Source organism: Nerophis lumbriciformis, linkage group LG39, assembly GCF_033978685.3.
Source record: "Nerophis lumbriciformis linkage group LG39, RoL_Nlum_v2.1, whole genome shotgun sequence".
Classification (NCBI taxonomy): Eukaryota; Metazoa; Chordata; class Actinopteri; order Syngnathiformes; family Syngnathidae; genus Nerophis; species Nerophis lumbriciformis.
Genome location: NC_084586.2, coordinates 11,950,510 through 11,965,000, shown reverse-complemented (window position 1 = coordinate 11,965,000; position 14,491 = coordinate 11,950,510). Strand labels below are relative to the sequence as shown.

Genomic DNA, 14,491 nt, shown 5'->3' with positions numbered 1-14,491 from the left:
GATGGGGATTGAACCAGTAACCCTCAGATTGCTGGCACGGCCACTCTCCCAACTTAGCCACGCCATCCTAAATAGCTTTCTGTTGAAATGTACAAAAGCATTTATTCTTTTGTTTCACTACTTCACATTCAAGCTAGTTTAGCGCCGCAGCTAGCATAGCTTGTCCTGTCCGTTTGCTAACTAATATAGTTGTTTAGAACTAAATCTAAACTTAGGGCTGGGCGATATGGTCGAAAACTATATCACGACATACGTTTTTTAAGTTAAGTTAACCTCTTAAAGCCCAAGCTGTTAGTTTACATGCTTTGTTTTTATTTTTCTTTGCTATTTGGGCTTATTGGACCCTAATTAGAATAAAAACTAAGAATCATCTTTTGATATGATGTACTTAGTCCATAAGTACACATCCGTGTACTTCATGTTTAGTGACATGCTAATTCTTATTTTTACACTTTTTTTTTCCAAATTCCATTGTATGTTATACTCTTCTGACACCACCAGATGGCAGTATAAGTGTCCACATAAGCGCCATAAGACCCTAATTCAGTAGTGTACACAATTTTGGAAATAAGAGCTAAAAGGTGCTGTCCACGCATGTGGCCAACTAAGCCTTGAGAGCAGTGGTTCTTAACCTGGGTTCGATCAAACCCTACGGGTTCGGCGGAGCCTCCGCCACTGAAGTCAAGACACACCCAACTCATCGTGGAAATAAAAATGGATACCCCCAAACAATTTCCCCTCTAATTTTCCATCTGATTTGCAGGTGTGTAATTTGTTGTGAGTTCTTGCACTGTTTGTGTTGTTATTTGAACAAGGTGATGTTCATGCACGGTTCATTTTGTGCACCAGTAAAAAAAACATAACTTTGTCTTGAATTTGACAAAAATAAATTATATTTTTCACTAAAGAAGGGTTCAGTGAATGTGCATATGAAACTGGTGGGGTTCGGTACCTCCAACAAGGTTAAGAACCACTGATTTAGAGGTTTTAAGTTAGTTAAAGTACCAATGATAGTCACACAATTTGTCCTCTGCATTTGACCCATCCCCTTGTTCACCCCCTGGGAGGTGAGGGGAGCAGTGAGCAGCAGCGGTGGCCGCGCCCGGGAGTCATTTTTGGTGATTTAACCCCCAATTCCAACCCTTGATGCTGAGTGCCAAGCAGGGAGGTAATGGCTCCCATTTTTATCATCTTTGGTATGACCAGTGTTGGGTTAGTTACTGAAAAACAGTAACTAGTTACAGTTACTAGTTACTTTATTTCAAAAGTAACTCAGTTACTAACTCAGTTACTTACACCAAAAAGTAATGCGTTACTGTGAAAAGTAACTATTTAGTTACTTCTTCTACTTTTTAAAGCTCCCATTAATGCCCTTTTAGCCTTCATTTCAGTACTGTTATTGCACTGGAGAATAATACAATGTGTTGATCAACTTGACATACATTTGCATCACTGAACTCTGCTAAGCAATGTGCTCTACATACAACACACAAAGACAAAGATATGTTTCAAAGGGCCAATTTATTTCAGGCCAGAACAAATTGACAAAACTATTTTAAATAGCTGCAACATAACATACATAAGTAACAAACAGCATAATAACACTAACACTAACCACGTTAAACCCAGATTCCGAACTAATAAAGGTCTTAACTCATTCTCTTTCTATGCCACTTCAATATGGAATGCACTCCCAACAGGTGTAAAAGAAAGGGCATCTCTATCCTCCTTCAAAACCGCACTAAAAGAACATCTCCAGGCAACTACAACCCTAAACTAACACCCTCCCTTCCACATAATACCTCTTTGGATTGTAAATAATCAAATGTAGACACTTTTTCTTATACTTTCTGATCTCTCTCTCTGTGTCCACTACTTGCTGTACATATCCTACCAAGTCAGTCCTACACTGTTTCAATGTCCATTTCTCTGATGATGCAATTGTTGATGACTGAAGTGTTGATACCAACCAAACCTAACCCCCCCCCCTCCATATCCCACACCCCGGATTGTAAATAATGTAAATAATTCAATGTATATACCCTGATGATTATCTTGTGTGATGACTGTATTATGATGTTAGTATATATTTGATAGTATATATCTGTATCTGGACCCCGACTTAAACAAGTTAAAAAACTTATTTGGGTGTTACCATTTAGTGGTCAATTGTACGGAATATGTACTGTACTGTGCAATCTACTAATAAAAGTTTCAATCAATCAATCAATCAATCAATCAACAACATAGCTGTAAAGCTGGCTTCACCTAAGGAAGGCACACGTGACATACACAGAGCCTAACCAGGCAGATTTGAATTGTTGTTTTGGGCAGTAGAAGGGATCTTTGATCCAAGACACAACTTACATTTAACTAAAATGTTCTTTTCTTTGTGCTCGACAAAAGAAAAGAAGTGAGAATATCTCATACTTGCCAACCCTCCCGAATTTCACTGCCTCTCCCTGGGACAACCATTCTCCAAATTTCTGACGATTTCCAGCCGGACTTAAGGCACGCCCCCTCCCGGTCTGTGCGGATCTGAGTGGGGACAGCCTGTCGTCACGTCCGCTTGGCCAACCAAAAAGTAACCACAGAACACTATACCGTATAGGCGTATAGTGTTCTGTGGTTACTTTTTTGTTGGCCAACGGTTGTATTGCGCACCCCCCTCCCCTCCCCTTCCCACACTCAGACACACAGTCACACGCACACACAGAGAGCGCAGAGGAAGAATCAGAAGCACGTCTCTGCTTCGCTGGAATAAAACACTCAGATTCTCAGTTTCTAGCCAATACTACATAAAAAGTAACGTAAAATAATGCAGTAACGCATCATGTAGTAACGGTAACTGAGTTATTGAATATAAAAAAATAACGTGTTAGATTACTAGTTACCGCCGAAACTAACGGCGTTACAGTAGCGCGTTACTTTGTAACGCGTTAGTCCCAACACTGGGTATGACTCGGCCGGGGTTTGAACTCACACTCTAACCACTAGGCCACTGATGCTTCTTCTTTTTCACTATCTTCTTGTTATGGGACATTCATCCTCTGCCGTTGCCATTTCTAATATAAAGTAGTGTAAAGTTCTAACTTAATCTCGCTATGGAAGCGCTAAAAACTACCAAGGTGAGCCACGTAAATAAGACCGCCCACAAAACTACGCATTTTGAAGCGACTGTCAGAAAGCAACTTGAAGATGATCTGTAAAACATAATCTATGCAACATTTTCATCATTTTATCGTTAATTATTGATACTTTTTATGACTTATTTAAGCCTGCCAATAAATACAATAAAACTATTTCCAACTTACCAAGGGTGCTATTTATCAGTGGAGAGGGTGTCTGGTAGCTAGGTAGGATGAACGCAACTTAAGTAATAAAATAATTGCGCAAATAGAATATTTTATCGACCGCATTTTATCTTGATATTGATTATGTGTCTATTGCGATATATATTCATATTGTTTTACAGGCCCAGCCCTACCTAAACCTAACGTTTAGAGAACATTAGCAATAATGCCGCCTTTTAGAACCATATGTATACACCTTCCACCAGTCCATAGTTCTCGCCCGGAAAAGGGTGGAGTGCCATCTCCGGGTTGGGGAGGAGACCCTGCCCCAAGTGGAGGAGTTCAAGTACCTCGGAGTCTTGTTCACGAGTGAGGGAAGAGTGGATCGTGAGATCGACAGGCGGCGTCTTCAGTAATGCGGACGCTGTATCGATCCGTTGTGGTGAAGAAGGAGCTGAGCCGGAAGGCAAAGCTCTCAATTTACCGGTCGATCTACGTTGCCATCCTCACCTATGGTCATGAGCTTTGGGTTATGACCAAAAGGACAAGATCACAGGTACAATCGGCGTAAATGAGTTTCCTCGGCTGGGTGGCGGGGCTCTCCCTTAGAGATAGGGTGAGGAGCTCTGTCATCCGGGGGGAGCTCAAAGTAAAGCCACTGCTCCTCCACATGGAGAGGAGCCAGATGAGGTGGTTCGGGCATCTGGTCAGGATGCCACCCGAACGCCTCCCTAGGGAGGTGTTTAGGGCACGTCCGACCGGTAGGAGACCACGGGGAAGACCCAGGACACGTTGGGAAGACTATGTCTCCCGGCTGGCCTGGGATAGCCTCGGGATCCCCCGGGAGGAGCTGGACAAAGTGGCTGGGGAGAGGGAAGTCTGGGCTTCCCTGCTTAGGCTGCTGCCCTCGCGACCCGACCTCGGATAAGCGGAAGAAGATGGATGGATAGATGTATACATGCATTTCTTTATTCAACAAACCTAAATAATCGATATCAGATAATCCATTCAGAATGGTCCACGCATTGGAGAATCGATAATTTTTCCCACCTTTACAGGCACGTTTTATTTAACGTGAATTGGTACTTGGTAGTAACGACAAACTACCGTATTTTTCGGACTACAAGTCGCAGTTTTTTTCATAGTTTGGCCGGGGGTGCGACTTATACTCAGGAGCGACTTATGTGTGAAATTATTAACACATTAGCGTAAAATATCAAATAATATTATTCAGCTCATTCACGTAAGAGACTAGACGTATAAGATTTCATGGGATTTAGCGATTAGGAGTGACAGATTGTTTGGTAAACGTATAGCATGTTCTATATGTTATAGTTATTTGAATGACTCTTACCATAATATGTTACGTTAACATACCAGTTGGTTATTTATGCCTCATATAACGTACACTTATTCAGCCTGTTGTTCACTATTCTTTATTTTTATTTTAAATTGCCTTTCAAATGTCTATTCTTGGTGTTGGCTTTTATCAAATAAATTTCCCCCAAAAATGTGACTTATACTCCAGTGCGACTTATGTTTTTTTCCTTCTTTATTATGCATTTTCGGCCGGTGCGACTTATACTCCGGAGCGACTTATACTCCGAAAAATACGGTAATCGCTATCAGATAATCCATTCAAAATCGTCCACGCATCGGAGAATTGATCATTTATCCCATCTTTACAGGGCACCGTTTTATTTTACGTGAATTGAAGTGAAATGAAGTATATTTATATAGCGCTTTTCTCTAGTGACTCAAAGCGCTTTACATAGTGAACCCCAATATCTAAGTTACATTTAAACCAGCATGGGTGGCACTGGGAGAAGGTGGGTAAAGTGTCTGGCCCAAGGACACAACGGCAGTGACTAGGATGGCGGAAGCGGGAATCGAACCTGGAACCCTCGAGTTGCTGGCACGGCCACTCTGCCAACTGAGCTATGCCACCCAATTGGTACTTGGTAGTAACGACGAACTACCTATAAAAGTACCAAATTCAGTACCCATTCTAGGGATGTCCCGATCCAGGTTTTTGCACTTCCGATCCGATACCGATATTGTTTTTGCACTTCCGATCCGATACCGATACTGACCGATACCGATACTGACCGATACTGACCTATCCGAGCATGTATTAAAGTTTAAAGTTATTTAGCCTACTTAGTTGTCAGAATCATGTTGAAAAGGGTTTTAGTACTCTTGATAACAACTAGCCAGCTGAATTAGGGGAGTTTGAATAATACACAATGGTTGGTAACAAGAAACTGACCTGTTTATTCAAGGATAAACACAAAATAGACAAAATTATACATGACAAACAGAAATGGCATCATTGAACTAGGGCTGGGCGATATGGCCTTTTTTTAATATTGCGATATTTTAAGGCCATATTGCGATACACGATATATATCTCGATATTTTGCCTTAGCCTTGAATGAACACTTGATGCATATAATCACAGCAGTATGATGATTCTATGTGTTTTGATTGATTGATTGAGACTTTTATTAGTAGGTTGCACAGTGAAGTACATATTCCGTACAATTGACCACTAAATGGTAACACCCCAATAAGTTTTTCAACTTGTTTAAGTCGGGGTCCACTTAAATTGATTCATGATACAGATATATACTATCAGATATATACTATCATCATAATACAGTCATCGCACAAGATAATCACATTGAATTATTTACATTATTTATAATCCAGGGTGTGGAGGGGGGCGCCGGATGTAAGTGTCAAAAAGACAGCCAAAAGAGTTTGATATGAGAATAAATCTAAAGTTAAAATATAGGGTAGAAATGCACCCAATTGCAGGAAATGTAGTCTTGATTTTCAAAATGTTCTTTCAAGGCTTGCATGTCTACATTAAAACATTCTTCTTCATACTGCATTAATATATGCTACTTTTAAACTTTCATGCAGAGAAGGAAATCACAACTAAAAAAATCACAAATTTTTTCATACGGTGTTGATCTGGAAATTTTTGCCTCAGCATTTTGATGGTGTGGGCGTGTGGCACCGAATGGAGATAAGCGTCTCGACAGACGTCACAATATTTGAACAATGATGACGAAAACTGTTTTCTCTGTCGTGTTCGTGTGTCGAAAATTGTTATGCGCTTATTTTTTTATTTGATTTTGTGCGTGGCATAGATTTGCCGTGCGCAGAGGACGTTTGAGCAGGCGCGCACCTTAGCGGCTGCGCTAGCATCACAGCTAACGTTAGCCATGCTGCTACCTCTCTGCTCGGGGAGGACGTATACGTATGTGACGTATGACGTGACAGTATGTGACGTGTGTAAGAAGTTGCGCTTGCTGTCTGTGAGAAGGAGACAGAAGGAGTGGGAAGAGCCTGTAGTGCAATGCCAGCAGCTAAAAGCAACTGCGTGAGAATCCACAGACCTGTGGATGTGTTGAAGGTGTGCTGGAAAATGCGGAACGGAAATAGGGACCAGCAGAAAAGTGGAATGTATTATTTAAATCTGTGCGTTGGAAAACACGGACCGGAGTTTCTTTTAAACTGGATCTGGGTCGGCATTTTCCCATGCCTTGCCGATAAGCATTTTTTGGCAAATATCAGCGGCCGATCCGATCCAAATATCGGATCGGGACATCCCTAACCCATTCCTAAAAACACCTTTGTGCTACACTGTTTTTTTTTGTTTTTTACAAAACACTGAGGACAGTGTACCTAATGAAGTGGCTGCCGTGTTCAGAAGAAACATTTTAAATTTGACTTTGACTCCACATCCACGCAGAACTGTCGATCTGCTTCAGTTCGGGTCAAAAAGAGGAACTTGCGATCGAGTGTCATTGTCGTCATGGTAACTAGACCCCTCTCATCATGACTCGCTGATGGAAAACGGAAACAAAATAACTTGCTTCTTGTGCAAAAGACGACGCGTGACTCACTTTTACCTCGAAACCTGAATTGACAAGGGGGGCGTCTGATTTGAACATGTGGCACTCACATGGAAGGATGTTGGGGTATCTGTTCTTCTCCTTGTTGTTCTCCTTGTTGGCCTCCTCGTACGTCCCCTGGGCGTTACCCCCTGGCAGAGACTGCGGGACATAAAGTTGTGCTTGGTCATTTCCTCCGCTGCATATTCATTATTTAACGCATGGGACTTCCTCCATTTCCTCAAAATAACATAACAGCACAGTCATCGTTTACACCGTGCTAGCGACACTTGACTCAGATGCTGAATCAGAAACGGGGTACTTTTCATGCAACCACGTACGCTTGAGTCATGGAAAGAGTACCTAGGAGTTTTCCCGCGTTATTAATACTTCTGCTGTAGTAGGCTTCCCATGTTTGTCTCTATATTTGCATCCATTGCTCTTTTTTTTTTTTTTTTTTACAGAAGGATGCTCACATTGTACTCCTCTCGGAAGAGCTTGCCGTCGTCGGCCGAGCGAAGCCGGTACTCGTCCTCCAGATGCTCCATGGCGAGCGGGGGGTAGTTCTTGGAGGCCGACGCGGATCTGGGCAGCAGGACCACCGTCTGTTGGTCTACAATTAACAAAAAGTAAAAAAATATATATACATACACCTGCACAAACCAAGGGACAGAATATTAGAAACAGCTCCACAATAATTAAAGTTAAAGTACCAATGATTGTCACACACACACTAGGTGTGGCGAAATTATCCTCTGCATTTGACCCATCACCCTTGATCACCCCCTGGGAGGTGAGGGGAGCAGTGAGCAGCAGTGGTGGTCGCGCCCGGGAATCATTTTTGGTGATTTAACCCCCAATTCCAACCCTTGATGTTGACTGCCAAGCATTTTATAGTCTTTGGTATGACTCGGCCGGGGTTTCAACTCACAACCTACCGATCTCAGGGCGGACACTGAGTAGGTAACAGTTTGTTTACATGTACGGCTTTCTCCGATGCCGCCACAGAAAGACTTGTTTTATGCCACTCCTCCTCTGTCTCATTTTGTCCACCAAAGGTTTTATACTGTGCCTGAATGCACAAAGGTGAGCTTTGTTGATGTTATTGACTTGCGCAGAGTGCTAATCAGGAATATTTGGTCACTGCATGACTGCAAGCTAATCCATGCTACTTAGGCATCATTATGCCTCATTTGTAGGTATATTTGAGCTCATTTAATTGCCTTTACTTATGTCCTCTATGTATTTAATTTATTTTTGTTTCATGACACATTATCTGTATGTAATATTGGCTGTGTTTCTGATAGTTGTTTGTGCGCCAAACCTCTCAAAAGTTAGCATTATTTAAAGTAAAAGGCATGACTCGGATCTCATTAGATCGATCGTTATGTTGTTTTTTTTAGGGCCGATACCGATTATTAGTAGTCAAGGAGCAGATATTAATTTGCAGTAAAAGTTATTTAAACATGAATAGTACACAACACTAAACAGCTGGACAAGGCTTTCAGTTGTTGTTTTTGAAGGAAAAGTCGGACGGCACTAATGTTGTAGTTATTTAAAACGACATGTTAGCCGCTGAGAAAATTAAGGCAACACTTGACAAGCTGGGCAAAAGGGCTGCTGCTTCAGCAGTGTCCATAACAATCTACTTGACTAATCATTTATGTTTATAAATACTAAATACTGCGATCATTTGTGTAGATATTGTATCTGCTGATGTGGTTCTGTTGTAGTTGTAAAAAAAACAAACAGATACCGATAAAAAGAAGCCGATATCGATATCGGCGATCTCTATTAGATGGTACGGGTGTACCTAATGATGTGTCCGCTGAGTATAATCTAAACCAGAGGCGTCAAAGTCAGAATCCTCTAACAGTGAATACTATTATTACACAATTTTTTAAATGCATTTTATTAGTAGATTTTTTAGAAACTAAAATGTAAAAAAAATATGGTAAGTTGGAGTAATTTCACCTCAAAATGTTTTATATTACTGTAAATGGAAAAAAAGTACTGTTGTTTTTATAGTTAAAAAAAAGGCAGCTCAGTTGCCAGAATTTTACTGTAAAATGTACATTTGTTTTTTTTACTGTAAATAAAAACATTTGTTTATTTGTTTTTTTCGGGGTATTACTGTAAATGCCAAAAGGGCACCACAGTTTTGTACAGTAAAAAAGTACTGTTTTTTTCATTTAGAGAAAAATGCTGTAAAAATCACAGTAAATTTCACAGTTTTACCATGAAATCTATTGCTACTTTTACTTTGCACAATTTGATGGACAACTTGCTTTGAAATCATTATTATTAGTATTTATTTATATTTTAAAAATAGTTTGAATGTTTGATAACAGTATATTTTTGCATAATTAGACAATATTTAAGTTAACATGATTTGCGATTACATACATATACCGTACATACATTTTTTTCCCCCTCCCAAAATAGAAAGAAAGAATACATTTAATAAGAAAAGTTACAGTATTTTATTGATACATATTATTACCAGGCTTTCGAGGGCCAAATAAAATGATGTTGCGGGCCACATCTGGCCCTCGGGCCTTGAGTTTGACACCTGTGATCTAAACAATGTTCCAGAAATATGAAAATGTCCAATATGTCAAAGTCAAGGCCCGGGGGCCAGACCTGGCTCGCCACATCATTTTATGTGGCCCGCGAATGCATGGAAATAATATCAATAAAGTACTTTATCTTTTCTCATTAAATATTTTCATTCCATTCATTTTGAGAGAAAAAAACTTTATTATCTAATAATGCAACAAATATTATAAAAAAACGCAATATTATCTAATAATGGAACAAATATTATATTATCATACATTCCAAACATTTTTTGCCAAAATAAAAATAAATACTTAAATATCTGCTTGACTCATGATCTCAAAGCAAGTTATCTATCAAATTGTAGGCTGTAAAAATGCCAATAGATTTTTTGTTTAAAAAAATTTTTTTTTCCCACAGTATAACAACCGTAGATTGTTACCCTAAAAAGCAGTAGTACTGTTTTTCCAATTACAGTAATATGCTGTAATAACTGTGGTAAATTCTAAGGTTACGGAAATGTAAAGGTAAGACCCGGGGGCCACATATAATATATATATAAATATATATAATATGCGGCAATAAAGTACTTTACCTTTTCTCACTAAATGTATTCATTTTATTCCTTTTGAGATCATTTAAAACAAATATTATTATCTAATAATGCAACAAATATTGTGAAAAAAACCCGTTTAATATTATTTAATATGGAACAAATATTATATTATCATACATTCCGAACAATTTTAAATAAATACACTACAAATAAATACTTATATCGGTTTGACTCATGATCTCAAAGCAAGTTATCCATCAAATTGTACGCTGTGAAAATGTCAATTTCTACGTTAAATATGTTTCTTTTTTTTCAATTTTTTCCACCGTAAAAAGAAGAACCGTAGATTTTACAGTTTAAAACAATGGTACATTTTTTTCCTTTTACAGTAATATGCTGTAAGAACTGTACAGAAATATCAGAAACGCCTTACAGCACAGGTGTTAAAGTCAAGGCCCGGGGGCCAGATCTGGCTCGCCACATCATTTTATGTGGCCCGTGAATACCTGAAAATATGTGGCAATAAAGTACCTTTTTCACTAAATGTATTCATTGTGAGAGACAAAAAAACGTTATTATTGTCGAACAATGCTACAACGTTATATACATTTTTAATAATATCTAATAATGCAACAAATATTATATTATCATGCAGTCCAAACATTTTTTTTGTCTAAATAAATCTGCCTGACTCATGATCTCAAAGCAAGTTATCCATCAAATTTTACGCTGTAAAAATGCCAATAGATTTTATGTTAAAAAACTGCTTTGTTTTTTTATTTTATTCCACTGTAAAAACAACAACTGTAGATTTTCACCCTAAAAAGCAGTGGTAACGCTTTTCCACTGACAGTAACATGCTGTAATAACTAGAGATGTCCGATAATATCGGGCTGCCGATATTATCGGCCGATAAATGCTTTAAAATGTAATATCGGAAATTATCGGTATCGGTTTCAAAAAGTAAAATTTATGACTTTTTAAAACGCCGCTGTACGGAGTGGTACACGGACGTAGGGAGAAGTACAGAGCAGTTGCGTCTCCCAAACATACTTGCCAACGCTCCCGATTTTCCTGGGAGACTCCCGAATTTTAGTGCCAATCCCGAAAATCTCCCCGGGGCAACCATTCTCCCGAATTTCTCCCGATTTCCACCCAGACAGCAATATTGGGGGCGTGCCTTAAAGGCACTGCCTTTGCGTGCCGGCCCAATCACATAATATCTACGGCTTTTCACACACACAAGTTAATTACAATGCATACTTGGTCAATAGCCATACAGGTCACACTGAGGGTGGCCGTATAAACAACTTTAACACTGTTACAAATATGCGCCACACTGTGAACCCACACCAAACAAGAATGTCAAACACATTTCGGGAGAACATTCGCACCGTAACACAACAGAACAAATACCCAGAACCCCTTGCAGCACTAACTCTTCCTGGACGCTACTATATGCACCCCCCGCTACCCCCAACCCCCAACCTCAACCCCGCCGACCTCAACCTCCTCACGCTCTCTCAGGGAGAGCATGTCCCAAATTCCAAGCTGCTGTTTTGAGGCATGCTAAAAAAAATATTGCACTTTGTGACTTCAATAATAAATATGGCAAAGGATCTGTGTCATCTTTCCATAAATGATCTGTGTACAACTTGGTGCCCCCTCCTAGACCTTATTAGGGACAAGCTTGACATCACCCCAAGCGATTCGAGTAACACAACTTAGACAGAGCTGACCGCTGAAGCCCCCCCCCCGACCCTCATTCCTTGTGTTTATTTACTTTTACGTTATATTTTTTTTGCATATCTTATGTAGTATTTATTTATTTATTTGACCTTATTTATCTTTTGTTTATCTTTAATATATTTGTTGGATTGAATCTAAGTTTGCATATATTCATGTGTGTCTATATTTGTTGTGGGCACTAGGTGACAATTACCTTGGGAATTAAAGTGGGTGGGTATTGTAAGGGGTGGGGTTTACTATGTTACATATTCTAAAATGTGCAGATACCTCAACTTGCTGTTGCCATGATCCATCATACTGTACTGTTTGCAAAATTCAATAAAAATATTTGAAAAAAAAAAAAAAGAATAAATAAATATGGCAGTGCCATGTTGGCATTTTTTTCCATAACTTGAGTTGATTTATTTTGGAAAACCTTGTTACATTGTTTAATGCATCCAGCGGGGAATCACAACAAAATTAGGCATAATAATGTGTTAATTCCACGACTGTATATATCGGCATCGGTTGATATCGGAATCGGTAATTAGGAGTTGGACAATATCCGAATATCGGCAAAAAAGCCATTATCGGACATCTGTAGTAAAAACTACAACCGTATTTTTTCACCCTATAAATCAGTGGTAACGTTTTTCCACAGACAGTAATATGCTGTAATAACTGTAGTAAATTGTAACTACTAGTTTTTTACCGTAAAATTTTTTTTTTTTTTTTTTTTTTACAGCGTATGCTAAAAAAACTTGAAACAATCAAATGAAATGTGTAATAATATCACAAGGCGAGTCCTTATACATTTATATTCTTATATTATTCACTGTTGCAAGCACAAGCCCTCAAAGAACGCATAGTGGAATACTTGTTCAGCTAACGTAGTATACAGTAAATCAAACAATAATTAACACAAAAAGTGTGTGGTTTATTTTTTTTCTACTTGTCAGGTCGCACACAGGAAGTGAAGGGCGACCATAAAGAGGCAGTGTGAACTCATCATCTCTTCTCTGTGACATGTTTACACCATCCTTACCTTGTTCTTCCAGGATGCCATTGGGTATCTTCTTGTCCACTGTGGTGACCACCGCTTTCCTCTGGTTTTTTAACCTGTTCAAAAAAAACAAAAAAAAACACACACACCACGCCATGAGATGTCACTTGCGCGAGAAGGCGCAAGCTGCAAAACGTACCATCTGAAGGTGGAGAAGTTGGTCTTTCTCATGAGTTAGGCGTGAAGGTGACAATGTGTTTGCTGCCGTCTTACTGGCCTGGCTGTCACCTCCTGCTCTCTTACTGGGACTAGCGGCGGAGGGAGGCAACTAGCGCCGTTTCCTGACGGGGCTCCGCCTCGGCGGCGAGAGGAGGAAGTGTTTGGTCACACGGAGCTCTGCCTCGGAATCTGGCTCGCAGCCAATCAGAGAGAGCCCGGGAGGAGGAGTAGGAGGGGTGATAACTAACTTTTTTTTCTTTTAACCCCGTGTTACGTGACACTGTTTGACTTCCAAGCTATATTTCCCATAGGAAATGTTTTAAGTGATTTCATCAGTTTCAAGCTCCCCTTTATCAACTCATATCATCTTTAAAGTTTTATTTGAAGCAATAAACACATGGTTAACCACTGCATACCTGCCAACTTTTGAAATCAGAAAAACTTAGTAGCCAGGGTCCAGGCAAAATGATTATTGGCATTCAGACAGGTTAAAATGTTGCTAAAACCATCACTTTTCTATCAGTCACAGTGACTTTTCAAAACAAAAATATTACAGCAAAAATCATATGGGTTGATTGACATGTTTATTCTGTAAGCTAACTTCAATAGTTTGAAATTATTTTGACAGTTAATGCCAGTTATCCTGTCAACCTTTCACAAGACTTCAATTTGTTAATTGAAAGTATAAACAGTATAAACACTTTTTACAGTAAACAAATGGTAAAACAGTACTAAACAATTCCATTAAAAAAAAAATTGGTGTCATTATTAACTTTCTGTCCAAGCTTGTATAATCTACTGCCTTGTTCAATTGTAAAAAATATTCTGTGCCTAAAATTCACATTTCTATCACAATTATCATACTGTAAACATGGTAAGCTTACTTCATTAAAATTAATAGTCCTGTCAATAGCATGGAATTACAATTCAAATGTAGTTTTTTTGTAAGCCTTTCAAAAGAATTCAAAATATGAAAAATTTATGAAAATTAATTTAAGCCATCAGACACTTGAAAAGTGGCACATCACATCTCTAATGTAATCATTTGAACTTTTCAACAGAAATAGCACTGCAAAAATATTAAGGACATACTTCTGTATTTTGGTAGTTATGCTGTCAACATTTAACAAGATTTCTTCAACTTGGACTTGAAAGCATAAATAGTATAAACACTTTTAACTGTATAACAGTACTAAACAATTCCAATAGATAACATTGGTGTCATTAC

At 39.0% G+C, this 14,491-nt stretch overlaps 1 protein-coding gene across 2 annotated transcripts in view; it reads right to left on the bottom strand.

The window, feature by feature from the left end:
• ptprea (protein tyrosine phosphatase receptor type Ea) overlaps positions 1-14,491 on the bottom strand; it is a 161,051-nt gene that overhangs the window by 17,737 nt on the left and 128,823 nt on the right. Inside the window, exons 1-4 of one of the 2 annotated variants that reach the window (XM_061931919.2) lie at positions 13,244-13,782; positions 13,087-13,160; positions 7,675-7,811; positions 7,270-7,360 (exon numbers count right to left, since the gene is read on the bottom strand). In XM_061931919.2, coding sequence (XP_061787903.1) covers positions 7,270-7,360; positions 7,675-7,811; positions 13,087-13,160; positions 13,244-13,275 — 334 coding nt within the window. In that variant the 5' untranslated portion in view covers positions 13,276-13,782. Of the gene's footprint in view, positions 1-7,269; positions 7,361-7,674; positions 7,812-13,086; positions 13,161-13,243; positions 13,783-14,491 lie in introns of those variants that run through there. The other variant, XM_061931918.2, reaches the window with a different exon arrangement.